This window comes from Vespula vulgaris, chromosome 5 (assembly GCF_905475345.1).
Source record: "Vespula vulgaris chromosome 5, iyVesVulg1.1, whole genome shotgun sequence".
NCBI classification, from domain to species: Eukaryota; Metazoa; Arthropoda; class Insecta; order Hymenoptera; family Vespidae; genus Vespula; species Vespula vulgaris.
Window position 1 is genome coordinate 6,278,191 of NC_066590.1, and position 26,872 is coordinate 6,305,062.

The 26,872-nt window shown below is 37.2% G+C and overlaps 2 protein-coding genes across 6 annotated transcripts in view; both read right to left on the minus strand.

Moving 5' to 3' along the window:
- Positions 1 to 987, minus strand: part of LOC127063847 (multidrug resistance protein homolog 49-like) — a 60,854-nt gene extending 59,867 nt beyond the window's left edge. For all 3 annotated transcript variants that reach the window (XM_050994106.1, XM_050994110.1, XM_050994105.1), the window contains exon 1: positions 659 to 987. The gene's annotated coding sequence lies outside the window, so the exon portion shown is untranslated. The remainder of the gene's footprint in view (positions 1 to 658) is intronic.
- Positions 988 to 11,193: 10,206 nt separating this feature from the next.
- LOC127063677 (uncharacterized) overlaps positions 11,194 to 26,872 on the minus strand; it is a 30,224-nt gene continuing 14,545 nt past the window's right edge. For 2 of the 3 annotated variants that reach the window (XM_050993698.1, XM_050993700.1), the window contains 22 exons: positions 26,475 to 26,795; positions 25,880 to 26,375; positions 25,670 to 25,790; positions 25,403 to 25,593; positions 25,178 to 25,316; positions 24,896 to 25,103; positions 23,222 to 23,362; positions 22,196 to 22,385; positions 21,806 to 22,003; positions 21,026 to 21,538; positions 20,763 to 20,938; positions 20,382 to 20,649; positions 20,159 to 20,258; positions 19,952 to 20,094; positions 19,672 to 19,872; positions 18,765 to 18,945; positions 18,427 to 18,539; positions 17,527 to 18,355; positions 17,275 to 17,423; positions 17,004 to 17,186; positions 15,815 to 16,058; positions 11,194 to 12,447 (listed from right to left, as the gene is read on the minus strand). In XM_050993698.1, coding sequence (XP_050849655.1) covers positions 12,334 to 12,447; positions 15,815 to 16,058; positions 17,004 to 17,186; positions 17,275 to 17,423; positions 17,527 to 18,355; positions 18,427 to 18,539; positions 18,765 to 18,945; positions 19,672 to 19,872; positions 19,952 to 20,094; positions 20,159 to 20,258; positions 20,382 to 20,649; positions 20,763 to 20,938; positions 21,026 to 21,538; positions 21,806 to 22,003; positions 22,196 to 22,385; positions 23,222 to 23,362; positions 24,896 to 25,103; positions 25,178 to 25,316; positions 25,403 to 25,593; positions 25,670 to 25,790; positions 25,880 to 26,375; positions 26,475 to 26,795 — 5,219 coding nt within the window. In that variant the 3' untranslated portion in view covers positions 11,194 to 12,333. The remainder of the gene's footprint in view (positions 12,448 to 15,814; positions 16,059 to 17,003; positions 17,187 to 17,274; positions 17,424 to 17,526; positions 18,356 to 18,426; positions 18,540 to 18,764; positions 18,946 to 19,671; positions 19,873 to 19,951; positions 20,095 to 20,158; positions 20,259 to 20,381; positions 20,650 to 20,762; positions 20,939 to 21,025; positions 21,539 to 21,805; positions 22,004 to 22,195; positions 22,386 to 23,221; positions 23,363 to 24,895; positions 25,104 to 25,177; positions 25,317 to 25,402; positions 25,594 to 25,669; positions 25,791 to 25,879; positions 26,376 to 26,474; positions 26,796 to 26,872) is intronic. The other variant, XM_050993699.1, reaches the window with a different exon arrangement.

Here is a 26,872-nt window from a genome sequence, read left to right on the forward strand (position 1 = left end):
CGCTGCGAAATTTGTCTTTCTAATAAAAAAAATAAACGGAAAAACAGAACGAAAAAAGAAAAGACAAAAGGAGAAGACAGACAAAGTCGTTCGAAACGTTTCTCGATGAGTCTGCGTTTTATACATGCTTTCGTAAAAACATTCGCTAACGATGTCGATAACCAGCGTGTGTACGTATGACAAAAGTTTAAAACGAACAAATGCATCATCGTGTGAATGCAACGAGAAATAAAAGGATAGAAAGAGAAAAAAGGAAGGGAGGAAAGAAGAAAAAGAAAGAGAGAAAAGGAGAAGAGAAGAAACAAAACGCGAAACTGTACGTGTTACAACGCGCACGGAATGTCCGATTAGTAACAAAATCGAATTATAGATAACAAAGAGAAAAGAAAAAAAAAGAAAAACAAAGTTTAATAATTTATAAACTTCGGAGAAGAGATTGTATATACACGTGTATTAGACGACCTTAAAAGGACGTACTGTCCTTGGCGCAAGGAGAAAATTTACAAAGGAAAATAGAAAAAAGAGAAAGAGAGAACGTAGGAAATCTTGCGCACGCGCACGCGCATCGAAATCGACTGTCTCTTTTCACATTGAAAGCACGTGATCTCCCACGCGTTTCGTATCGTACGAGTTATCTCACGTGAAAGTATATTGTTACCTTTATCAAAATCAATCGCTTTCCTTCCTTCGGTGAATATCTGCGATGTCCTCTTTGTAGTCCACTTTGTCTCTTTGGAGTAGCTCGAAAATGAACGAAGGATTATGGACGAAGGAAGAGGAACGATTTCTTCTCGGTCTCTGCTTGGCTGCGAGGATAGAACAAGTTTCTTCTATTTTAATAATACGATCAACTATTGTCTACGGTATATCTACGATAAGGTATTAATATCGTATCCTTCGAATTCGGTATCGAACGCGATGCTTGAAGAAGGCATTGAAAGTACCGACACGTTACCGACAGAAGGCCGCTTTACACTGACCCCCCTTGGAACTCCGGAGTCTCTATGTATACTACACCGACTCTACATTCTCCTGCCACGGTTGCCACATTGCCTTCTTCATTGTGTGTACGTCTCATGTACGTGTGTATGTTGTATATGTGTGTACATATCTCTTTCTCATTCTCTCGTTCGCTTTCTCAGTCACTCACTCATTCTAAACAATTCGTTGGTGTGTGTGTTATGTATGTGTGTAGATTGTATATGTGTATGTATACGGTCGAGAGCCGGTCGGCTCGGTCTCGTGAAACACGCACTGTTCGCACTTACACTATATTATACTGTATATGGTCGTGTTATATGTGCATGTGTATGTGCACGTGTTCGTGCTTGTTCCTACATCGCGTGCGGCGAGCCACACGCACACACCTTTGAGCATGCCGACTCAGGAGCGTACTTCGTACCGCAAATATAAAGTCAAGAAGTTATGGTCACTGTGGTTGTTTGATTTTTTCTCTCTCTCTCTCTGTCTCTTTTTCTCTGGTTTATTCTTGTCTTTTTCCGGCTTTAATATTAATACTCGCTTATCTATCCGTTTCTATATTGTTTAATTTTAAAGAATACCTAAGTTTAAAGTTTGAACAGAGAAATGTCCGAATAGATATTAAAATTCGAAATATATACGGCTCTGCAATTTTCTCGATTTAACGAGGAGTTATTTCTTAGGATATATGATTATTATGTAATCGCATCGATAAGACGGACGATAATGAATGGAATTGTACATACTTATTAACGTACATATGTAACTGGACGATAAAAATAAGATTATATGTCTCTTTGACAATGAAATTCGTATATCAATTATTTAATAAACGATTCACAAACGCTTCGAAAGTCCGAGAGAATCGGAAATTCGTGAAATTGGCGGAAACTTTTTCGCATTTCCATGACACGCATTTCGTTAGAGGAAACGTGAACCGGATTAATCCGGAGATAAGCGGTAACCCAACGGATATCGAGTATGCGAGCCATTGTCATCCCGCTATCTCTCGCCTACCGTTGTCCAATTATCATTGTCCACGGTGTGTTAAAAGGGACGCTGAGAGAGATTAATACTCTCGGAGGTAATTTCGTCACAGTCGACTTAATACTTGACCCTACGAAATATCTACGTTCCTGAACCCTCTCTATCTCTCCCTCTCTCTCTTTCTCTCTCTCTCTCTCTCTCTCTCTCTTTCTCTTTCGCTTTCTCTCTCTCTCCATATCTCTATCTATCTATCTATCTTTCTCTTTCTCTGTCTCTTAAATACACATGCATATAATGATTATCGCGTGTCATTAAAATTATATTTCAATGTTATCGAGAGACGAAGAATGTAACTAGTTCCTTTTAATTCGATCGATTTTCCTTGAGAAATGACTTCATTTACAAAGTCGTTTTGATAAACGATTCGCGATGATTAAGCCAGTAAACCGCACTTATGTAAAATTCGTTAATAGTACCGTCTTTTAGTTACGTAAAGTTAATCCGTGAATCCGCCTCTCAGTCATTATATATAATAAATACGTTGCGTCTTGTAATCACGAATGTCGTATTAACTCGACGTTATTTTTATGAGATAGAAATGAGCACGTCCTCTTGATTCATTTCCCAAGGATCTCACGTCAATTCGAATCTATAAATCTCGATCGTATCTCATCGATTCTCTTTTGCTTCGTTAACTCGGAAAGAGAAAAACTTGAACTATCGTACCGCCGATAAAAAGAGAGAGAGAGAGAAAAAAAAAGGAGAATTAAACTAGTATTTATCTTCGGAAGTATCATTGCGGTATAGCAATCATGCGTCATGGTGTATGGATATCTTTTCGCAGATACGGCTTACGGATACGTAGATAAGCGGTTGGTAACACTCGATGACATATGGTACGCATGTGTCAGACCTTGTATTCGTAGAACGTTTGAATTCAACTAAGTGTACAAAAGAAAATGAGACTAGAGAAATTCGAGTCGGAATACAAGGAAAAATGAGAAAAATAAAATAAAATAAAATAAAATAAAGGGAGAACAATGAGTATCACCGTAAACCAATGTAAATTCCAAAGTATTACGTTTGATCCCTGAGAAAGGATAAACGAAAAAAAGAGAAAAGAAAAAGTAAGGGAAAAAAGAGTCTATGGAGAAAAGCTCTTTTCAATTTCCCAAATCACAGCGTAATCCAGCGGAAGTTTTCGATCTTTTCCTCCTTCGCGTAGGTAAGTACACGAGAGGATCTCTCTCTCTCTCTCTTTCTTTCATGAAGGACTTCTCGTCGTCCTGCGTCGCAAGGATCTTCCCCCTTAGCACTCGCGTAATTTGCATACGATTAATCTTGATCAGAGGCACCCTCGTCTGAGTCTCGTCTCCTTCGTGATCCGAAGGAAAGCAGGTTAAATGGCGAACACCTACCGAGCCCATGATGGATCGTTATGTCTACGGAAGCGGAGGTTCCCGTCGGAGCCAGAACTACGATGGCGAATCGATCTAATTAGACGTACCTCCATCGATTTCTATCTACCTACCTACACCTTCATCCTTCTCGCCCTACACCTATCACCGTACTTATACACCTACGTACCTCCAAAACCGGCGCCATTACCATCAGACGCGCGCATTCGAGAAATTTATGCGAGAATCCATCGTATCCCTTGTTTCTCGAGTAAAATAGAATTAGATTCTGTGCGGTGCGTTCTATTACCAATGAAAATAAATAGACCCTTCGGCAAGGGAAAAAAATTCTTTTCTCGCGTGAGATTATTTTCTCGGCCTTTACCCATTCTCTTCTTCGGCTCTTGCCTCCTCCTCCCTTCACTCCCTCCGACCCAGTCACCCTCCTATTCCATCTCTTTCCCTCTTACGAGGAGAGCAAATTTTTCCTACACAAATCCAATAACGTATATATTATGGTAATCGAGTTAGCATTCAACGCTATAATATTATTCAAGCGAAGCAATCAACTCAAAGACCGGTAGTCGTCCGGAGCTAAACCGAGAGGCGCGCGTGACTGGAAAACCAGATCCTGGCGGGAATTTCGAAATTTCCATTATTAACGACGAACGCGGGCGGTCGCGCGTCGTTCACGATTTTCCCCCTATGAGATCGTATAGTGAATAGGACGAGCGAATTCGGCGGGACCGGACGGAATTTGTTCGGCCACTTTTTTCCTTTCTCTTCTCTCTTTTCTCTTTTCTTCCCTTTTTATCCTTTATCAGCACGAGGCGAATGGGGGTAGGGGGTGAAACGGAAGAGAGACCGATTTAAAAACGCAACCTTTACGTTCTCGAAGAGAAAATTCGAATCCAAGGCCGTTTTTAATCCAGTCCTCGTATGAATTTTTCATACCATATCAATTCACAAAGTTTAGATCGTCTTATCATCGTATAATAGGATATTTTACGTGAGAGAGAAAAGGTGCCGAAATAAATTCGACCGGTTTCAATTTCCGATGGTAATACCAAGTCGGTGCACCGTCTTTCCGTATATAACGGGCATATAACGCGAAATGCCGCGTTTATTCTCGTTTCGTTCGGTATGAATTATTCCGACGGTCGAACGATTTTACCGCCATAATTTTCATTTAACTCTGGCAGCCAGAGTATACGAACATATTACGTATTTATGTGTTACGTACATACGTGCATACGTAACACCTTTTGTTTTCATTTTTCCTAGCACGATTCGATTTAACGAGTTCGAAGTTTCGAACGAAAACACGAGGAATAAATTTAAATAAAAATAAAAAAACAAAAAAGAAATAAAAAAAATAGAAAAAAAAGATATATCGGTTCGAACGAGTTCGAAGAATTATCGAACTTTTATCTCTTTCTTGCGCGTTAACTTTCCGAGAGATTTTTACGAACGTTAGAATCATTCGTTCTGTTTTCAACGATTTACCCATTAATAAAGTCGTTAATGGCTCAGCGTACGTGCTGACCGGCTTTGTTTCGTTTCGTTACTGTCCAATTTAAGCTGGGATAATTTGTCGATAATTAAAACTCAATCCGAACTCACAATTTACCGTATCGCATAAAAGTCCCCATTGAATAGATTACGTTTTATCTGCATAATTAATAATATTATTAATAACAAGGGATCTTTAAAACGGCATTTATCCGTAACAAACGAGTCACTCGGACGAGAATAATCCGATATGTGATCTGTGATGTATAAGAGAAAAAGAAAAGGATAATAAAAAATAGAAAGGAAAGAAACTCGAATAAGAAACTCGATAAAAGACTTCAAGGAAAGCTTGCGTGTTCGCCTTCGAAGAAAATCCCAGTGCAATGTGCTCGATGCATTATTCGATAATTCCTTACTTGATATATATCAGACATCTCGAGTTTCGAAAATCAATGTACTATCACTACTAAACGTTCCGAGCGAACAATATCGATTCGATAATGTTCCAATAAATCGAATCAAGAACAGTAACGACGATGCGTGTGTGTGTGTATGTATATATATACCTATCTGCCTACTTATCTAATTAGATAAAGGATGGAAAGATATCCGGAGAAGAACTTACGCGAAGAAATCGAGAATGACAGAACAGAAAGAGACGGAAATAGAATAGAGAGAGAAAAGGAGATAGAGCGAGAGAAACTTGGAAAATAAATCGTCTTCATTGTTTTCTCTATCTCTTTATATTTATGTACCAACATACAATTAGCCGAGAAAGCTCGAATAATTTCGCCCTTCTAATTCACGTTAGTGACGTTTATCGTTAACGAGTATGAGCAATAACGGCAAACACGATCGAATAATTAATGATACCAAGATGACATCGATTCAACGGATGGAAGGGTTTGAATCCGTAGCGATTTGTCGTTCAGTTTGCCGTTCGAATCGAAACGCGTCGATTTCCGGACTAAGGATTAAGAGCGATATGTAATTTGACGTTCTCCCGAGTTAATTTCAGATTCGAAACTAAATGAGACAGAGAGATAGAGATAGAGAGAGAGAGAGATAGAGAGAGAAAGAGAAAGAGACAAAGAGAGAGGGAGAAGAGAGAGAGAAACAGAGATAGAGAAGTATCTTGAATTTCCACAAGAAGCCAAGCGCACAACCACGGCCCTCCAAGATTAACCCTCTCGACTTATTCCCTCGGTCCGACTCGCTTTGAAGAGGGAGAGAGAGAGAGAGAGAGAAAGAGAGAAAGAGGAAGAGAGAGAAGGAAAGATAGTGAGAGAGTAACCCTAGAGGAAGCACTTGAGAGACATAACGCTGATAGAGGATCTGCATTCAAGAGAATAGACTCGTGCCGTGGCTACGAAGCCAAGAAGAGAGAAAGAGAAAGAGAAAGAGAAAGAGAAAGAGAGAGAGAGAGAGAGGGAGAGTATCCTGCCTACGTCTACGAGAATGCATCGGAGACATTCTGTGTACATTGTAACGCTGCCAAGCTAAGACCCTCCTACCGAAGGAAATCACGCTGATGCTATGGGAGAACTAAGGCCTGCATACATACATACATGCATACATGCATACTTGACTTCCTTTACTATACGATGCTCTCGACGAAGAAAATCCTTCCGTTGCTACATCATTCTAATCGTTACTTAACTATTATGAGTATTAATAAACTATAAAGCGTCATAAATGTTATGATATTAATGGGAACAACGAGATAATATTTCAAAAGCTTACTTAAATTGAACGATGAACGAATTTAATCAAGAATAAATGAGAACATAAACGGATATGATTATTCTTTATCGTGTTGTTTTCCTTAGATATTTCTTTTCTATATTTAAGATTCAAACTTCAAATATTTTAAATAGGGCTATATGCATGGCAGTCTTTCAAAAAATTATTTGAACTTCTAAATCGTTTTATCCTCTATAAAAAAGAAATAGAAAAAAAAAGAAAAGAGATAAAAGAAAAAAAAGAAAATGTTTTCTTTTCTTTTTTGTGAATGCAATAAAATACTTGGGAAAATCATACCAAGCGAATCCCAAGCTAATCCAGATCGTGACCATGGCTACGACCCGAGTATCAATGGTGTATAATACATCACCGCACATACACAATGCGTTATTCCACATAACCAATACATTTGTCTATACAAATCAGTTCCCCTTCTCCTATTATCCCCTTCCTTGAATTTCCTCCAATCACTCAGATATCCTTCAGAAAACACAACTTCCCTCTTGAAGAATAAACTATCCTACTCGTTCCTGAAACAAAGAAGTCAACTACAAATTCCTTCCGAAAGAAGTCAGTGTTCTTTTCAACGTTCAAACATAAAATGTTCTATTCAAACTCAGTCGAATTCTACCAATATTAATCATGACAATTCGATACATATATATATATATATATATACAAGTCTAATTCATCAAACTAAACCTACGAGCATTCAGTGACCTAATTCGACATATATATTTAATTCTCAACGTATAACATAATATTTATGATGTTTTTAATAAATAAATGTAATTGGAATCCGTAATATTACAATCACTTCGTATCAATCAACCTAAAATCATATCAATCTAATTCATCAATCCAATTAATTAGTTAAGTGAAAATACGGTAATCTAACAATATACTCTATCACGTTGACCAAAAACACAATCATTTACTTTGCTATTTCTCACTTTACGAGATGTAGATATTACCTATAGAATTGATTTGCTTATAATAATTGTAATAATGATAAAAGCTTTCATCAAAAAGTTTTATATTTATAACATAAGAACTAAATAGGATTATGTGAGAATATTCAATCTCAAAAAGAACGATAAGGAAAGGATTAAATATCGATCTTTGTTTTTCTTTATGTTATCTAAATTTCTCTTTACGATTAAAACTTCATATACTGTTTAAGTTTTTAATAATAACATGTCAGTGTAATTTCTCTTCTTCTTTACTAAGTTAAGTCGTCTAAACATTTCTAAGGACGTGTTATCCTCGCAAGCATTAAAATTAGCGGGGAAAAGCAAGCGAGCAACCACTGGCACGTAGCTTAAGAATACGTCTCCGAGAGAAGCTTCTCTCTTTCTCTCTCTCTCTTTCATTCCTATTCTCTTTAGAAGGCTTCAGGAAGATTCTCAATGCTCTGACATACCGGGGCACAAGGATATGCAGGTATATGAGCCAACATCGTATTCTCTTCTCTTTCTAAGCCTCTACGAGAATGTGCACGCTCAGTCATGGAAAGTAAGTCGTCGTCATCGTTCTCGTGGTGCGCATCTGCAAATGACAACAGTTGTTCTCAAGTTTCGGAAGGAATATCCTTTACACGCCGTACTAACCCTCACCACTTTCGTATCTTCGGCCTACCAAGAAGAAACAACTCAGACGGAAGAATCACGGTAAGAATCTTATTTCGTATTACGAGAGAAACGTAATAATCCTGGTTTATTCGATTCGGTAAAGTTCTTTAAACGATACATTTCTTTTTTTTTTTTTTTACTTTTATCTTTTAACATTCAAGAGAAATAAAAATCTTATGAATGATTTAACGCTTCCGTGTCAAAGAGAAAAAAGGAACTGTCATTAATCGTAATTTGATTTTCCTGAGAAGATTAAAGTTGACACGTCTTACAATATTCTATTTTTACTTTTTCTTATCTATGGTCGTAAAAAATGTAGATACACATAGATAAAAAGATCGATTTCTAAGCAAGCCCGCATACCGTTTTCTTTCACGCTCCATTTCGATCGTTAATTGCAACCCGTTTTTCGTTTCTTCGTCTCAAACCAACGAATGTTCCTGAATCCTACAAATTCAACGGGGAAATGAAAAGAAGAATTTTCCCGAAACGTAGCGCTGTTTATATCTCCAAAGACGGTGCTACGGAACGTTCAAGATTTCCGATATACTTTAATCAAAGCGCAAAATGAACTCGTACTACACCGACTCGCATTCTTTCATTCTTTCTCTCTCTCTCTCTCTCTCTCTGTTTCTTCCTTTCTTTCCTTCTTTCTTCCTTTCTTCATTTCTACTTTCATTTCTCTATCTTCCTCATAGTCCGTAAAGCAAGAAACATTCGCATTCGTGGCTACGTAATTAACGTACTTACTCCAAAAAGTAATTAGACGCTCGTGGTGCGTCTCGCTGAGAGGAATTAGTGGCCGAGAAATGCACTATCGTACGGAATGCGCTCGAGCTATAACGAAGTTTTAAATTGGCCGTTTTCAAGTGCTTTTACGTCAGTGAAAGGTGTAAATACAGTTTTAGAAAATCTAAGAGGAATGAACGATGGAATATAGGAGTCAATAGCCAATCGTAAATTACTGACGTCATTATGATCAGCGAATAAACATCGAGAATCGATAGATCGTTCTAATACATAAACGTATATATATACACGTACGTATGTACACGTAGGTATGTATATAGGTATACTGTACACACATTGTCTCAGCTGAGCGAAGATAATGGAATTGCTTTCGCTTCGTATATGCATACAAGAGAGAGAGAGGGAGACAGAGAGAAAGAGAGAGAGAGAGAGGATCGATTCTCCAAACGATCGAAATTTCTGGCAGAACGATATGATATCGTCTATTACCTCTTAGCACAACGCTGCAGTTCCTCCATCGTACATCGAAATGTTCGCAAATCCATATACATACCTCCTCTGGCAATTAAGCGAAACCTCTAGAAGATCCTCTTAGTGTTTCTACCAATTATTCTCAAACTTCCTCGTTTTCCGACTTGAAATCAAATACCGACCACGTCGGAAACAAGCCATCTTCGCGAGTTTATGCGGTGCTATTTACGCTTAAACCAAAATTTCGAACGGCGATACGGAATATCCTATTTCAGTACGATCCGATCAAATCTCGCATTATAACGTTATTTCATGACACCGATCAAAACTACGATACCGAAGGCTGATAACAGAAATTTGTTCTGAATGATCTTATAGAAATACATATTCAAGAAGGAAATTGGATTTCTCTTCGTGCGATATTATAAAGATTGGATAGAAAATGAAATATAATACTTGTAAATACTTATGCATGTAGTATTTATGTAACGATATGCAAACGTACATACATTTATATACATGTTATGTATTTAAGCATCGGACAGAGAAAATATGAAGGATCAAAAAAGAAAAGAAAAAAAGATGAAAGAATAAATCCTGTATGCACAAGTGTAAATGAGAGAATGAAGAGCAGAAGATTAATTTAATCCGAACGTTTCGTCGTCCATGGGAGCAGAAAGATCTCTCTTGCGAACATTAATTCGGACTTTATCGGGCATGAGGAACATCTCGTAATGTAATATCGTTGGTTGCTGCGTGTTCTCGACAAATCCACGAATAATCATTATAAATAAAACAAAGGTAACGAGGTGAAAGAGAGAGAGAGAGAGAGAGAGAGACAGAAGGGAGAAGAGAAAGAGGGATGGAGATGAGAAAAAGGAAGGAATTGTAAGGCTGTAAGAAATAATGAGAAGGAACGAAAAGGTGGGCAGACGAGAAACGTGCGAACTCATTTGATAAATTTATTGTTCCTCGTTTAACGAGAACGAGGAACAAGATGGAAAAAGATTTTTCTCTTTTCCTTTTCTCCCCCTCAATCATGATATCATATCTCCTCGTACATTTTTTCCTTACCCGATTGAATTTTACTCCAAATTTAAGCAACGAAAGTTATCCCCAATAACTTATTAAAAATTCTTCAATGAAAATAATTTTCTATTTCGTATGTAAAGAGATATCGAAAGAAAAGAGAAGAAAAGAAAAGAAAAAAAAAAGAAACAAACAAAAAAGTATCGTCCAATTTTTACGAAATATCCTATCTGAAGATTAAACGTGAGATCGTCCTTTAGAAACGGATCTATTTTTCGTTGGCTACCTCGAACGAAGGGAATTCTATTTAACGAACTCCGACTTAGGGATGGCTAGAGGAAGAAGGGAACGTGATAAAACGCAGGTAAAGCCATGAAATGGCGAAGATTCTTTTACCCCTTTTGGATAGGAAGGTTACCTTGCTCGAAAGAAAAAGAGAAAGATATTCAACTCTCTTATTTTAATTTCCTTCGTGGCATTTGTCCTTTATCACGGTCTCTTCTTTCCCTAGCTATGTACTCCTTAAAAGGACTATCACGCTACTTACTCCGACGTCTGGAGACGACTGAAAATCTTATTCTTCGCGACGATAAGAAATGCGTTTTTAGCATTTTTCCTGCTTGGATTAAATCGTTAAAGAAAAAAAAAGGGAGAGAGAGAGAGAGAGAGAGTGAAAAGAAAAGAGAAACAAAAAAAGAAGAACGTATCTATTAAAAGAAAAGATGAAAGAATCTAGAATATAAAGTTAAACGGAAATATTCTTAATCTTAATCTTAATTCTTTCTTCTGCGAGATAGGAAGAAATATAATCGAATGTTTTCCATTTTCATTTAAGTTAAGTCGAACGATTTGGATACATTCGATAAATACAACGTATGCATACATATACACGTATAACGTAATACCGGTGCTTTTCATCTCAATTTAAGACTCTTATCGTCGATCCATTCAGTACAGTTAAACGGATACTTAAGCGATCGACCAATAGAATTCACTAATGGAGCGTGTCGTTCACATTCGTTTCGCTATTTCCGTATACTATCGATCCTATTGCTTTGATTTCGAACCAATGAAATACTTTCTGATCACAAATTAGAAGAAAAAATTATGATAATACAATAATAATAATAATGTAATAATAATAATAATCCGATACATAGAAAAACACACGTGTACGACATTACATCATTTTGTTCATACAAACGTTAAATCTAATTAATCAGAAGTAAAAGCTAATTAGTTTCTTACTAATAATTAGAAGCTAATTAAATTAATTACAGAAAGATAAACTTTCAAGTAACATTCTTTAAACTATCATATCTAATACTTACAAATCGTTTTTATTGGAGAAATACTTTATCTAAATCTTAAGTACTTGAAGTTGTTTTGTAATTACAAAAAGAACAAAAAACAAACATAGAAAAACATGAAGAACACCATTCTGAGAGAAACACAGTATAGGAACTAAAATGCATATACAAAAATCATCTGACTCTTGAAAATAATCGAGGAAGATAAGTTGTGAAGCAACAATGTCTTGGCATTTGTCGTTGCTCGTGGTACGTTTATTGACCCGTAATTGTGACCTTTAACAAGAGATGTAAAAAAAAAAGAGAGAGGAAAGAAAAGAGAAATAAAAAGAAAGAAAAAAAAAAGAAAAATGGAAACTTCGAATTATCACAGCAATCATTACGAGAAGTCGCTCTTTAGAAACGAAGAAGAAACGAATTCGCTAGGGACCACGAAATAAAAAGATATTTTTTAAAGATGGAAAGAAAGAAAAAGAAAATAAGAGAGAAAAGAAACGTTAGATGATATTTTCTGTTCCATCCTTAAAGCGTATCCATATGAATGATGTCCATGTTGAAGCAGGCGTTGGTGTAACCACTTCTCGTAGAATCGATCGTAGATTCGTCCTCGAGTTCCTCCGAGAAATTCACGAGAACCTGCATCACAGAAGGATAAATAGAAAAGTAAGAATAAAGTCCTATTTTTATAGTCTCATCTATATACTCCTCCTTCTATCTTTCTTTTTATTGTTAGCGATAGAAACTTGTTCGAAAAGTAGAGTTAAAAGAAAGGCCTCTTAGATATAAAACCAGAAATTGGCCATCGCAAAATCGGTTCGCGTCCATTCTCATAATGTTCTTCCGAGTTGACAATTATTGCACGAGTGTAGATTGTGAAATTCGAGAAATGGCGCGATGCGTAAACTTTCGGTCGTTATATCGTTGCACTCGCCGTTTATCGTATTCCCCACGCGTTCACCCATACGGTGAATACCAGGGGTGAGAGAACGAGAAGCGAGAGAAAAGAGTAAAAAAAGGAAAGAAGAGGGAGAGGGAAGGACAGAGAGAGAGAGAGAGAGAGAAGAGAGATGGTAGTGGAAAGGAACGAGTTTTCTCCCACTCTACGAGGACTCCCATAAAAATCTCGAAACTTTTTTAACGAGCCGACTTTGCCACGCGGTTTACATGAAAACGTATAAATGATATGTACGAATATATCCTCTTGATGTTTAAATCGTGGAACAACTTTAACATCCAAAATCTATTTCTTTCTTTCTCTCTCTCTCTCTCTCTCTCCTTCTTTCTTTCAAAATTATACATAAATTATATGTAAAAAGGAAAAAAGAAGGAGAGAGAAGAAGAGACGGGAAGATATGTTTGTGTCGTTTCTTAAATGACGCGTGTCTCCACTTACGTTACTCGACTGAATCCTGACATTGTCAAATGTTTGCCAAAAGTTGTCTTACGTGTCCTGGGAAATATTCGCCCAAGAGGCTTTAAGCGTTCGAAGAGATTTTAGAAATTAGAGGATGTGAACACGTTTTTGCCTCTGCCTAGTATTTTGGTCACGTAAGAATCTCCATGGAGATCCCTTTAGGAACTTTGGATTTTAGTGTATCTCTCGTTAAGTTATGGGAAGAGAGAAAGAGGGAGAGGAAGAGAATATACGAATTTGTTCTTGGAATCATTCGATCGTGTTACCTCGATCATTTTAACCGATAAAAGCGAGTAAACGATCCATTTCAAACTACATAAAATAAAATGATAATGTTTAAAAAAAATCCTTGGACTCGAGATAGTTCATCCAGTCGAAATTTTATTCAAACGACTTCGAAACGGCGAATATGCTGAATTTTTATTCAACGAATACGATCCAACCGATCTATCGGAAGCTAGCACTAGTTCAACGAATCAACGATCATCCGTTTCAATAGCGTTCTTTCTACTCAATTCGCCCATCGGAGGATCCTTCCGTTGGAATTTTCAAAGAGAGTGGAAGAGAAGATCGTGCTCACTTTAGGTACCATAAAATCTACATATCTACACCGGCAATCTTGCTCTCGTGAAAATCAGACGTCTGATTTACGATCTTTGCCCACAAATGGCCTGTAGAGGATATCTCACGATTATTCGGATAACGCACTTAGATTCTCTCTCTTCCTCTCAAGCTTTAAACGAAGAAACAAATTTGAATAAAACGTAATAATTTAAAAGGAGAGATCTTCTTAATCGACCTAATGATCTTTCTTTCATCAATTCGATCAACGCCGAATAATCTAATGAGGAGGAAAAGAAAAAGAAAGAATTGAAAAAGTAAAAAAAGCAACAGAGAAAAAAGAAAACGTCAAGAAAAACTGTAAAAACTATCCGATTACAAAGAGAACGCGACGCCTCGGCTCGCCGTTTTTGAAGTCCATGAACTCCACCGGCCGAAGAAGAAAGTCTAATTAAAGCCTCAAAGTGGTGAAATCGGATAAAACTCCTAGAGACATTTAATTACCGAAGCTCCTCGTCCTCGTCGTAATCGTTGCCTGGGCAAACAACTTTAATTAATGACGCTTAATTAAGCCTCAAAGCGTTTGAAATTGGTTATTATGAGAGTAAGAGAGAAAGAGAATCTCACCGATGCCTGGAAATGGTACGGAGGTTGAAGAGAAAGTGAGAGACTATCTGTAAGGTTGTCTTAATCTTGGAGTTTGAATTCCATGCATAGATAAACATATAAACTGAATTAACGAATCCTTTGGGTGAATCTTATTGTTCGTTCTAATATCTCCGGGGATTTTAGAAAAGATTAATATGTACACACACAAATGTAGGTGAAAAGAAATAAAGACGGAATGAAAGAAATTATTAGCCAATCTTTTCTAATCTCAGTTCTCTCTTACGCCGAGAAAGTAACAGCTACATTATAATATATAATTTATTAAAAATATTCGATTTGGATAACTAAAATATCACCGTCTTCGCACATTTCTATTTTTGACTAATTCTATATCTATCTAATCTATTCATTGCCAATCTCTATCTAATCATCCGTTTCAAAATTAGATTATAGATTAGAAGCGATAAATCTTTACGCGCTACAAAGCAAGCTTATGTTTTATTTCAATTATTTTTTGCCGATTATTTTTCTTATTAATACTTTTTTTTATTTTTATTATTATTATCATTATTGTTATCATTATTGTTATCCGAAGCCAATAACGCAATTAATACCCTTGTGAAATTCCTAGACGATGAAGCGAGACCGAAATCAAGAAACGCGAGGAGAGTTGACAAGTGGCAAAGATTCGTTTCACGTGTGACAGGAGAAACTCGACTTCAAAGGCACGCTTCATTTTCCACATTAATTATCTCTCAGCAAAGCGGTTAATTAACAACAGTTTTAGCGGCTGAAAGGGAGAACGAGGAATCTCGCATAGTGTCGCGAGACAAGAACGACGATCCTAGAAGCATTTAGGTGAGACTAGGAAAGGGACAGGAGAACATGAAAGAGACAGAGTTACATATATAGTCGTAAGAGAATGTATTTGTGTGTAAGAGAGAGACAGAGAGAGAGAGAGAGAGAGAGAGAGAGAGAGGACCAAGCCGAGTTTCTGGCTGTTCTCGGCTGCAGACTGTAAACCATAGACTATCCCACGAGCTAGCTGAGAGCCGGGCGGTTCCATTAATATCCCTCAGGATAGGTGGTACGAAAGCGGGGATCGGTCTTGGTTGAAGGAGGAAGTGCAATGCACAGGCAGTGCATCATCTGCCGGAGACAAGAGCTCCGAATATTGCACGATAATATTGCGCATATCGGACTCCATAGAGAAAGAGAGACAGAGAGAGAGAGAGAGAGAGAGAGAGAGAGAGAGAGAAGAGATTTCTGCTGAGTGCGAGGAAATCAATCGTGGATTTATCGTTTATAGAGTTCGCTGACACCGAGTTACCAAGAAAAGAAGGAATGACTTTGATCGAGATGATCGGGTCCGTTCTAAAGAGGAAACTCGTCTCAAGCTTGTCATCTTTAGGTACCGACCTGATCCAAGGAACTCTGAGAGAACGTGTAGTCCGTAGCTTTGAGCTCCTCTGCAAGCATCTTCACTTTGGCGATGCTGTTGCTCAGTGCCATCTCCTCGCTCTTTGGCACCAGTAAACGTGCTGCAGTCGCTTGTCTCGAGGACACAACGGCTTGTGGAAGATGATTTGCAATGGCTCTCCTGAGATCGCTGACTAACGTCGGTTTGCTGAACCTCAAGAACACAACGTAACCCTCGCCGAATCTGAAAGGTAATGGTCTTTCGTGAATTTGTTAACGCTCTAATGGGAAAGGGGACCAGGGAAACGCGTAAAACATTTTGGAAGCTTGTAATTTTCTGGTTGGATAGCTAAAGTACATAGAGGATTTTATCGTAAATTTTTTTTTACTCTGTGGCGATAAGAAAGAACAACGAGATGAGAGAAAGATGAGAAATATGAAAGGGGTTATAGGAGCCGTCCAAGGAAAGAGGAAAATATTCTACAAGACGCCTTAGGCGTCGGTGACTGCAATGGTTAAATATTTATGGCGCAATAGGTTATTCCAAAAGGTCTAGCCGACTCGATGTGTGTGCATTACAATGGACCAGTCGCGCATAGATCACCGCTCCGTACGTAATGTATCTCAATTAGAGCAAATAGCTGTTAAAGTGCCTCTCATCCTCCTCTAGAGAGGGAGAAATAGAGAGAGATAGAGAGAGATGGGGAGGGAGACAGAGAGAGAGCCACGCATGTCTACTAAACTGGTTGAGCTGCGTATAGCATCTAAAGAGGCCTAAATGCGTTTGGAATGCCAACGTAAATTTCATTTCGGTGTCGAGGGACCTCTTGAATTCTCCCTTTCTCCCTCTCTCTCTCTCTCTCTCTCTCTTTTTGTCTCTATCTATCTATCTCTTTTTCTCTTTATCGGAACAAATACACTGCGAACCGTACAATAACTTTAAAACTAGCCAAGTTTTACGAACGAACAAACGAACGAACAAGCGAACGAATGAGAAACTCTTATGAATGAAATTCTTTCTTGTTTCGTGTACTCAACGATTACATCGGTGGACGCAGAAGGTTCGTTTAAAGAGAAGAAAAAAAGAGGAAATCGAAATGAGGAAGAAGTAGAATAGGGAAGAAAAGTTCTTGATGCTTTTGGGATATCCTAGCGTAATTGCGAGAGTAGAGGGAAGAGCTCTTTTTACTTGTGCTTCAAATGTTGCGGTGTTCCTATACACCTGAGACCGGCTTTGGCAAGAATTCCCACTCTGGTACATAAACTTTCGCAATCAGCGACACTGTGAGACGTTAATATCACGCTACTGTGATTTTTCGTGACGTGTTTAACCACACATCCAACTAAATCCTTTGTCGCTGGATCCATGCCACTGAAAAATCCGAATTGTTAAATTTACATATGTACGTGTTGGATCATCCTTTTAACAAAATCAAATTTTATGAAATTTTTAAAGTTACCTCGTTGGCTCGTCCATGAGAATCACGGAAACTGGGGCCATCACTGCTACGGCTGTACACAATTTTCTTTTATTTCCACCACTAAGACTGTTCACCCTTTGATGAGCGTACTTAAGAAGATCGAGCTTTTGCAACGTACTTTCGACTACCTAATCACAATAAAAATATAACGTTAAAGTTATGATTATACTAAAGATAACGTCATCGTAATTACGTTAAAAAAAAAAGCAATGAACATTTTTTCTCTTTTACCTTAGAAACGTTCTTCAAACCGCAAATCTCCGCGTGTATCGTCAAGCACTGATGCGGTGTCAAGAAGCCGTCCAAGGCCTCGGTCTGAGGACAATAACCAACTTCACCGTTACAAAGAGGTCCAGAACCAATGTCCTCTTCCTTTAAGACAATCCTACCAGCCGTAGCAATAATTTCCGTGGTGAGCATCTTGAAGGTCGTGCTCTTTCCGGCTCCATTGACGCCCAACAGACCGAAACACTTTCCAGGTTGCACACCAAAGCTTAAATTCTGAACAGCAACGTTTGTTCCGTAAACGCTTCGATACTCCTTCCTCAATCTAATCGTCTTCAAAACGTCCTCGTGTGCCATGCCACTTTCGATCCTCGTCCTTTCATTGATTACATCCTCATCCTCTTCTACGACTTCGTAATTTACGTTCTGCTTTCGGAAATTCGGCAAGAGTCGGCATTCAATAATGAGATTTATTAGGAACAATAGAGCACCGATAATCACAAGAAAAATGTAATGAACGCCTAGAAGATCCCAACCCAATGGTGACTTGTAAGTATCCATGTGGAACTTCTTCAAGAGTTCGGCAGTGATGTCATTCTTGGATAATTCTACGAGAGCATCGCCAAGGACGTATTGTGGGAAGATCATGAGAATTCGATGAAGAACGTTTCTGGCATCGGCAGCTGCTTGAGTCTTCCCAAGAATATCGATCACCAAAATAGTGGCGAGAGAGCTCACACCTATGAAGGTGTTCACACAAAAGAGAACCATGTTGGACAAGCTGGAATCGTCGAATGCCTTCTCGGCTAAGTGGGAGAACGGAATGGCAGCCCAACTGAAGAGAACATGCTCGATAGAATTCGAGAAATCTCAACGATTTACTTATAGTTCACACGATATACTTACGCGAAGAGGAAGAGTAATAAACAGACACCAGCTAAATTATCTTTCGAAACGTAAGTGGACAATCCAAATATTTCAAAAACTACGACAGCCAAACAAATGGAGCATCCAAAAATCTGTGGAAAGAAGATTTATGATTGGAAGATTAGAAGATTACGTTATACTCGAAAAATTTTTACGAAGCTTTTGTACGTGTACTTTTCTTTTTTAAATAAAGAACTATTGAACTTTCACGGAAAAATTTCTCCTGGTTATTTCTTAAAACCACTTAAAAGCGTAAAGCCATTCACGAGAGATCCTCTTTAAGGCTCTTTAAATCTTAACTTGATAATGTATCTTACTAGAAAATCCCAGATCAAGGCCGCCGTCCAGTAAGTCACCGGGTGAACTCCAGCCAGATAAAGTATTCTTTTTTCTTCCGAGAGCCTTTCTCTAACTAATTCCTTCGTTCCTTGTGCACCAACCAGATTAAATGCGATTAAAAGAACTAAGGCAATGCCAACGTCGGCGACGCGTTGCAATCTATAAGATAAATATAACAAATCAATTTTCCTTGTTTTTTTTTTCGAAAAATATATGAACAAATCTTTTCATCTTCTTCGAGATAATTCCCATGAACGTAAGCACAAAAAAGAGCTTTTCGATCATTGGAAAAGAAAAAGAAAAAAAGGAAAGAAATATAAAAGCACAAAATTTCTCTACGATCAAAGAAGCTTAGATACGAGAGTATACACGTCGCTGCTGGGATATCATTAGTATTCACGAGGAGTTACGAATCTACGTAGAATCGTTAATCGGATCACGAGGAAAGCTTGCCGTCGAAGAGAGAGAAAGAGAAAAATAGAGAAAGAGAGAGAAAGAGGAAGAAAAAGGAGAAGCTTGTGAAAGCGCGAAACGAGTTATCCGCGTGTAGACGGAATCATATGGAACGTTAATTAAAAGTAAACGAACCAGGTAACACGTACGAGCAAAGAGTTCTCTTCTCTCGTTTTAGAGCTCTTAAGTATACCGAATTCGTGAAAAGACGTAACATTCGTACCAGAACAAATTTCAATTCATCTATCGATGCAACCTTTTAAGAGCTATTCGAGCATGAATGAAATTCGTCTTTGAATACCACACGATCTTAATTTAATCGAAGATCCGAGAAAATGCAAATATTAGAGAAATGGATGGTTAGCGTTTAGCTTCCTTTTAGTTCTCGCGTAAACGTCTAAAGCTATTTCAATCGCTATATCGACAACTCACAACGTGGTTCGATTCAATTGGTCTCTGGAAAGCTTCAACGGATGGTTCAGGGTCGTTAAATGTCCGTTGACTCCTGAAGCACGAAGTATCGCTTCGTTGAGGGCGTTAAGATAGGACGGCATCGAGTGATGACCTTTATTGTTATACCAAACGACGAAAAGGGGATCGTCCTTCCAATGTGAAAGTGACCATCCACCGTATCTGTGTTGAAATCATGGAACGTTATCGAATCAAATGAATTTGAGATACGCGGAAACTATTCTCTCTAAGATGTATCTACCTTCTCTCAATGTATTCTTGATGAGTTGAAACAATCCAGTCAAGAGTAGGTCGACCAGGTAAAGTTTGCAGAAGTCCTTCTACCGCTTGGGACACACCTTGACAAGTTTGTTGACCGTCCACGCATTCGCACGTCCCAGTATCCTAAAATAATTTTTACATAACGACGACGTAAACTTGCTTCGCGACGTACAATGATTTCTCTTACGTTCGGTAAAGTTTGCCAAGCACCGGCATAGTCGTCCCCAAATCTATCGTGTAATTGAAGGGACACGTGTTGCAAAAATGGATCGTTGCTGTTATCGATACTGAAAATGACATAACGTTCGATTAGCAATATCATGAATAATTTGGAGCTATCGTAAAATATTCATTTCGGCAGAAAGATTGTTGGATATATATTATACATACAGGTATATAATGTAATATACCTGTAGAAGTAAGTTGGATGGATATCGTAAAGCCTCGGGTTAAGTGCCAATGGTGGCTCGTCCTCGGATGGTGGTCTTATTAGAGAGAAGCCCATCGCCACGGCAACGAAGACGGTCGGTAAAATGAGGGTGGCCAATGGCGATCTCCAATCCTTTGCGAAATGCCATAGTCGCTTTTTCAATAAAGCCTTTGCTTGTCTGAACGCTGTAGGCTTTGGCGAGGGTTCTAAATCTATCAGATCAATCCCATCGTTCGACATGGACAATCCTTGTGGGGACAAATAAAACCTTATTAAGTTGATTTCGTCGTGATATCGAGTCGAAGGGAAACCAAGTAATTTCGTGATTCATAGCAATAACTTTTACTCGATAAATACTAACCGATATGATTCACTTTGTCAGCATTGTTCAGGTTGGTTCCATTCAACATTGAATTATTATCGGCACGAGCACATAAATCTAAAAAGACTCTTTCGAGAGTATCACATTCCAAGGAGAAATGCATGAATCCTAAAAGTTTCTGATTATCTTCGAGTGCCTTTGCGACTTGACCTATGCTATAAATCGGAAAGAAAACGTTCGATAAATTTAACGATGAATCGTACCTTTTCGAATCAGAAAAAAGAAATAAAAAGAAAACTTACTCGTTATTATCTCCATGTTTTCCTTGTAATGGTAGAGTAACGATGACTTCGGTTTCAGAGGTTTCATTAATGTTACAGTTAGGCACGATGCCTTCGATGATGTTTCGAAGTGTCTCCAAGCTCTTGTTCTCGATGGAACCACTAGACACATTGGTTGGTGGATAAGAAACATTCAATCTGTAACCTTTGCCATGATTCACTTTCAAAGTCAACGGTGAACCGGTGCAAAGGATCTTTCCTTTGTGCATGACAACAACTGTGTCGCTTAACATGTCAGCCTCGTCCAAATGATGAGTAGACAGAAGAACTGTCCTACCTACTCGATGTTGATCGATAAGTCGCCAAATTCTTCTTCTGGCTGCAGGATCCACACCTGCACCTGGCTCGTCGAGGATCACCAATTTTGGTGACCCTAAGAAGGCTAGGGCTACGCAAAGTCGACGCTTTGTACCGCCTGATAAACGATACACCGGCTCGTGCTCTTGTCGACCTAATTCTAACGAACTTAGCATGCTAGAAATAAAGAATAATTATTGTCATTATTATCTAAGAACTGAAAGAGAATAAAAAGAAAATTAAAACAAGAACATCGGAATTTGAATGATCCAAATGAAATTGAAAATGTTCAAAGATTTCTTTCGACGATATTTAAATTACCGTCTCTTTTATTATTTATATTATATTTAATCATGTTAAAAAAATTGAATCGATTTTAAGTAATTCATATATAAAAGAATTATTTTCAACGTGAGATCAATACGAATAATAATTCACGCTTACTCGTTAACATTTTTTTCCATATTCACGTTGTCTTTCTGGCCCTTGAGCTTCGAATAGAAGATCATATGCTCCCTTGGCGTCAAAGTGCCGATGAGCACGTTATCCTGAGGGCACACCCCTATGTCTGGCTTACAACCCTCTTCACCATTCAAACATATTTCACCGTTGGTCGGAGCGACCATACCCGTCAGCATCTTGCTGAAATGAAAGCGTACGATTCGAGGAACCAACCTCCCGTAATATTTCCCTTCGCTGATCATGTTAATCGAATCGATTATTCTACCCATATAAAAGAACTTTCTTTTTTTCTTTATCATTGACAATAAAGAAAAAAAATAAACGTTATTTAAAATAATTAATACATTATAAAAGAAAAAGAAATTTGCCTACATGATCGTTGTCTTCCCGGCTCCGTTTCTTCCAAGAAGGCTGGTCACTTCACCTTCGCAAAGCTTCAAAGTGAAATCATCAACGGCGATGATTTCTCCCATGTCTGTGTTATAAACTTTACGAACGTTGTCGAATCTCACGCCAATTTGTTTTTCGTTCACCGTCAAACTACTTATGTCTGAATCGTCCTCTATATAGATTTGGAAAAACAATCATCGATTTCTTTTATATTTTCATTAATCGTTAAAGGCTATCATGGATGCAATTATTGAGATAAAATTTCATCCACGATAATATTATAATTTTTCAAATTAAATCTAATAAAACTCTTTCGGGACATCGTCGACATGCAAAACAAATACAATCTCAATCAGCGTTCGAGATACTTAGCTGTTATTCCATGTTTCGGAAAACGTATAGAAGAAAATCAACAGAAAGCGCTGAATTGCAAGCAATGCTTGAGACACAAAATAAAAAAATTAAAAAAAAAGAAAATACATAGAAACACAATGCATCGACAAAAAGCGACACTCAAACAAATAATCAATACATAGGTATATATGTATTTCAATTGGCATGCACGATTGACACTAACATGCTATATACACAAAGTTAAATCTCAAATTTGCTTGAAACAACAAGAAAGGATGAAAAACAAGAAAAAAAAGGAAAAAGCAAAAACATGAATACAATTTTTTAAACAATAATGGAAATAACGTGGATGAATATATTGGAGCATGCGAACGATAGAAAGAACGAACAAGAGAGAACAAACTCTAATCGTTTTCTATTCAATGTTAGTTAAGGTAATAAATTTTGAATTGTGCATATATAGTAACCAACAGATCGTTACTCGAGTAACGAACGATCGGTGCATATTCCTCTTCTTCGTTCTCCCTCTCTCCCTCTCTCCCTCTCTTACTCTCTTTGACACGGAATGCAAATGAAGGTCCTTCGGAAATACGAGGACAAGCAAGATATCCGCTTGCGGCTCGTGTGCGTCCGCAAGCTGCGAGAGTGTGATACCTTGATAAGTGGTTGAAAGGTGCAGAACGTCGTTAGTGAAATAGAGGTTGTTGACGAAGGTGAGGTAACTGGGCCTGCCATAGAGAGAACGTGTGTTGGCCCACCATAAACTACGGGACCTCAAACCAAGAAAGTCCCTGCCTGGAAAATTATCGGTAATGCTCGGCCGTTCCAAAAAGAAAGAAAAGAAAAAAGAAGAAAAAGAAAAAACAAATAAATAAACGAAAAGAAAAGAAAACAAGATAAGAAACTTCTCTCGTCTCCTTGGCGATCTCTTTTCTCTCTCCTTTCCCCTTTCGTTTACTTAAAGTACGTTTTTTTCTTTTCCTTCTATTTTCTCGCGAACTTTTTAAGACCTCTTAAAAAAAAAAAGAAAAGGGAAAACAGAAAAAAGAATGAATAACACGTTTCAACCGATCCTAATGTATTCTTATTAACTATTAATGAATTCTATGCCCGTTAATATTTATTTCTGCATTAACGAAAACTACACGAAAACAGAACGTGCGTTAGGAATAATGTGAATGAGCTCTTTCCCCTCGTTAATTATGTAAATGTAATTACGCGAGAACGTGTATTACTCGCATTGTAATATATTTCAAAAAATCTACCAATTGCAGGACGAATAATCCTATTAAGCGTTACAACCGTATGACCGAACTAATTTCTTAGTAATATTTCGTTCTTCTTTATTGGACCCTTATATAGGACCCTACACATTCCCATTTGTACATTCGCTACAGCTACAATTTTACGAGAAAATTTACATTACCAACGCTAGAAAGCATTATCCTTTTGATTACGAGACCATTAAAAATATATCTTTTTTAAGCAACTCTCTCTCTCTCTCTCTCTCTTTCTCTCTTTCTCTCTAAGATAGTCTAGAGCTATATTAGAGGTAGTATAATCTTTACTGTTTCTGCATAAATCTACCGAGGATTTTTTTTTAAATCATAGAATCATTATTTTTCACATAAATGTAACTACGAAAAAAATCAAATAAAAACTCGATGGAATTTAATTATTTACAACGAGAGAATATGTTTCTTTATAAAAAAAAAGAAATAAAATATGAAAAAAATAAAAAATAGAAAAGAAACATGGAATATATTTCTCTATTATCTACTTGTTATATGAATGTATGAAAGATCGCGTACAACGTTAAACTAATTCGTTTTAATTGCCTTTTACAAGCACAAGTTGATTTTATACCGATAGTAATAATAAATGTAGAATATTACTGTATAAAAATGGAATATGTAAAACACAAGCATGTAAATTCTTATTTAAGTTGACCTTCACCATAAAATATGTTATTAGAGATCATGTTCTGAAATTCTGAAAGATAAAGAGTGTATTAAGAATTGCACTAATATGTGTATATATATATATAAAGTTAATTTCGAATATTAGCACAGTCTCTCAACGAGATAGATAGATAGATAGATAGATAGATAGATAGATGCTAAAAAGTTTGCATACTTGAGAAATATTTACTTGGTGAGATAAAGAGTAATAGTTTCCGTATTCACCAATAATAGTACCTTCACCCAAAACATGAATTATTATAGTTATAGTGCTAATAATTTGCTCTTTCTAATATACTTTTGTTATTACGTATATATGTATGTATTATATTATATATATACCTATGTTTGAAAATATCAAAGTTACCTGAATTGGTGTACTTCGTGATGAAGTAACCAATTAAAGCGTATATGCAACCATCAAGAGCTATCATAAAAAGAATTAAAGCCATAGACATTGGATCACCAGGACTGGATTCTTCCCACATATTTTTCCATGTAAGACCAGTACCTTGTACTTCTTTGCGAACAATGTAAAGACAACCATAACAGAAACTAGTCGACATACTAAGACACTAGAAAAAAGAAAAATAATTCAACAGTTGTATGAATGATAGAAAGAGTATGTACTTTTGAAAAAATTACTTACAATTAATAATTTATAACCCAAGCCAAAAACAGCTTCCATAGCGATAACGATGATGTATGGCATGTAAGTTAATAAGAACATGACTACTGTCGTAATGGCAGAAAGACTCGCTGAACTGAACATCGTCGATATCATGTAACTAAATAATCAAAAGAAAAATGAATAAACGAATTAATCGATAAAAATTCTTCAAGATTTGTTCGACAAGTAAGGAAAATAATTTACCAGAACGTTACGATGGAAAATACATAATCGAAGAGAAGAATTAGAACTAGCATAGGATTAGATCTTGGAAGAATTTTTCCAGCCAAAAGAATCAAGCTGATACAAAGTATCACGATTGATAGCTCGATAAAGGAAGTTATGTACCAAGCAAAAGTATTTCGCCAAGGCTTCAGTCCCATAACACTCATCACCTTGAAAAACAAAAAAGAAAAATAAATAAATTTTATCAATGTAATCCAAGCGATAATTGATTTTTTTCTTTCGTACCATAGAATTCCTAGATTCTCTTTCCCAAACGATATGTCGAACGATCGATCCAACGCACATCATAAGGGCGAAAAAGAAGCATACTTGAAGGCCTTGAGACTCGTAAAGAGTCGTTTGAAAGCTAAAATTCAATTTTTCATCTTATTCTTTCCGAAATCTTTTTGCTATCTATTTACTTGGATTAATAACGAAATGTTATGGATCACTCACGGTACATGCTTCCAACAAGGATAAGGCATTTGTTGCGTGAACGTCTTCCAATTTTGTTCTTTTTGAGACTTCACTTTAATGATTGCGCGATCGATGGCATCTTGAAGCTGTATGAAACCTCGAAGATATCTAAGATCCTCTATAAAGCTGCTTTCGGGTCCAGGGATCCAAAATTGATTCTTTAATCTTATAGTTGACGGAACATAATCTACGTCCATACGAATCTTGTACGTGACATTATCCGGTAATCCGTAATCCAATGATCTTTTAGACCTTTCCGTTTCCTTTTCCAAAAAGACGATTCCTGCTAAGAACTCGTTCGTCTCCATGAGAGAACGAGCGTACGTTTGAAGTTCTTCTTCCGTTGAAAATCCTTTCATTCGATCGATTAATACGCAATCCATCAGATTATTCAGCATTTCTACCATAGTAATCAGTTTCTTCGATCTTTTTAATCTCCATGCTATCTCACCGAAATTAAAGTTCGAAAAATCACCTGCAAATATTCGTGTTAGAAATTAGAACAAAACCACAACCTTCGAAATTATCTTCGATAATTTTATTAGGTATATAATAACTATGTAATCCTTCTTACCTTCAAAGTTTCCAACGCCGAAACTCTTGATAGCTATTCGCATAATTTTCGACATCATAATATCCTGCAATTCGTTGAGACTATCACTCATTTCCGAAAGGCTTGCCAATGATTTAAGTGTCTCCACGAAACTATACATCAGCTGACTAAAGTGATCCATCTGTACGAAGGTATCATTCGCGATGGACATAACTTTCTTAATTGCGACAGTATCAGGCGCGTAAAGTATCTGACCACGTAATAATGGTTTAACATAGGACCAAATAATCTTTCCAGCACCCATGTTGATCATACTTTTGTAAGTGTCCCTGCAGAAATCACCTGCAACGATGGTGATTGTTATTTTCCTTTTTTTCTTTTTTAATTGCAATCAGACTAAATCGTTTACGTATATTCAT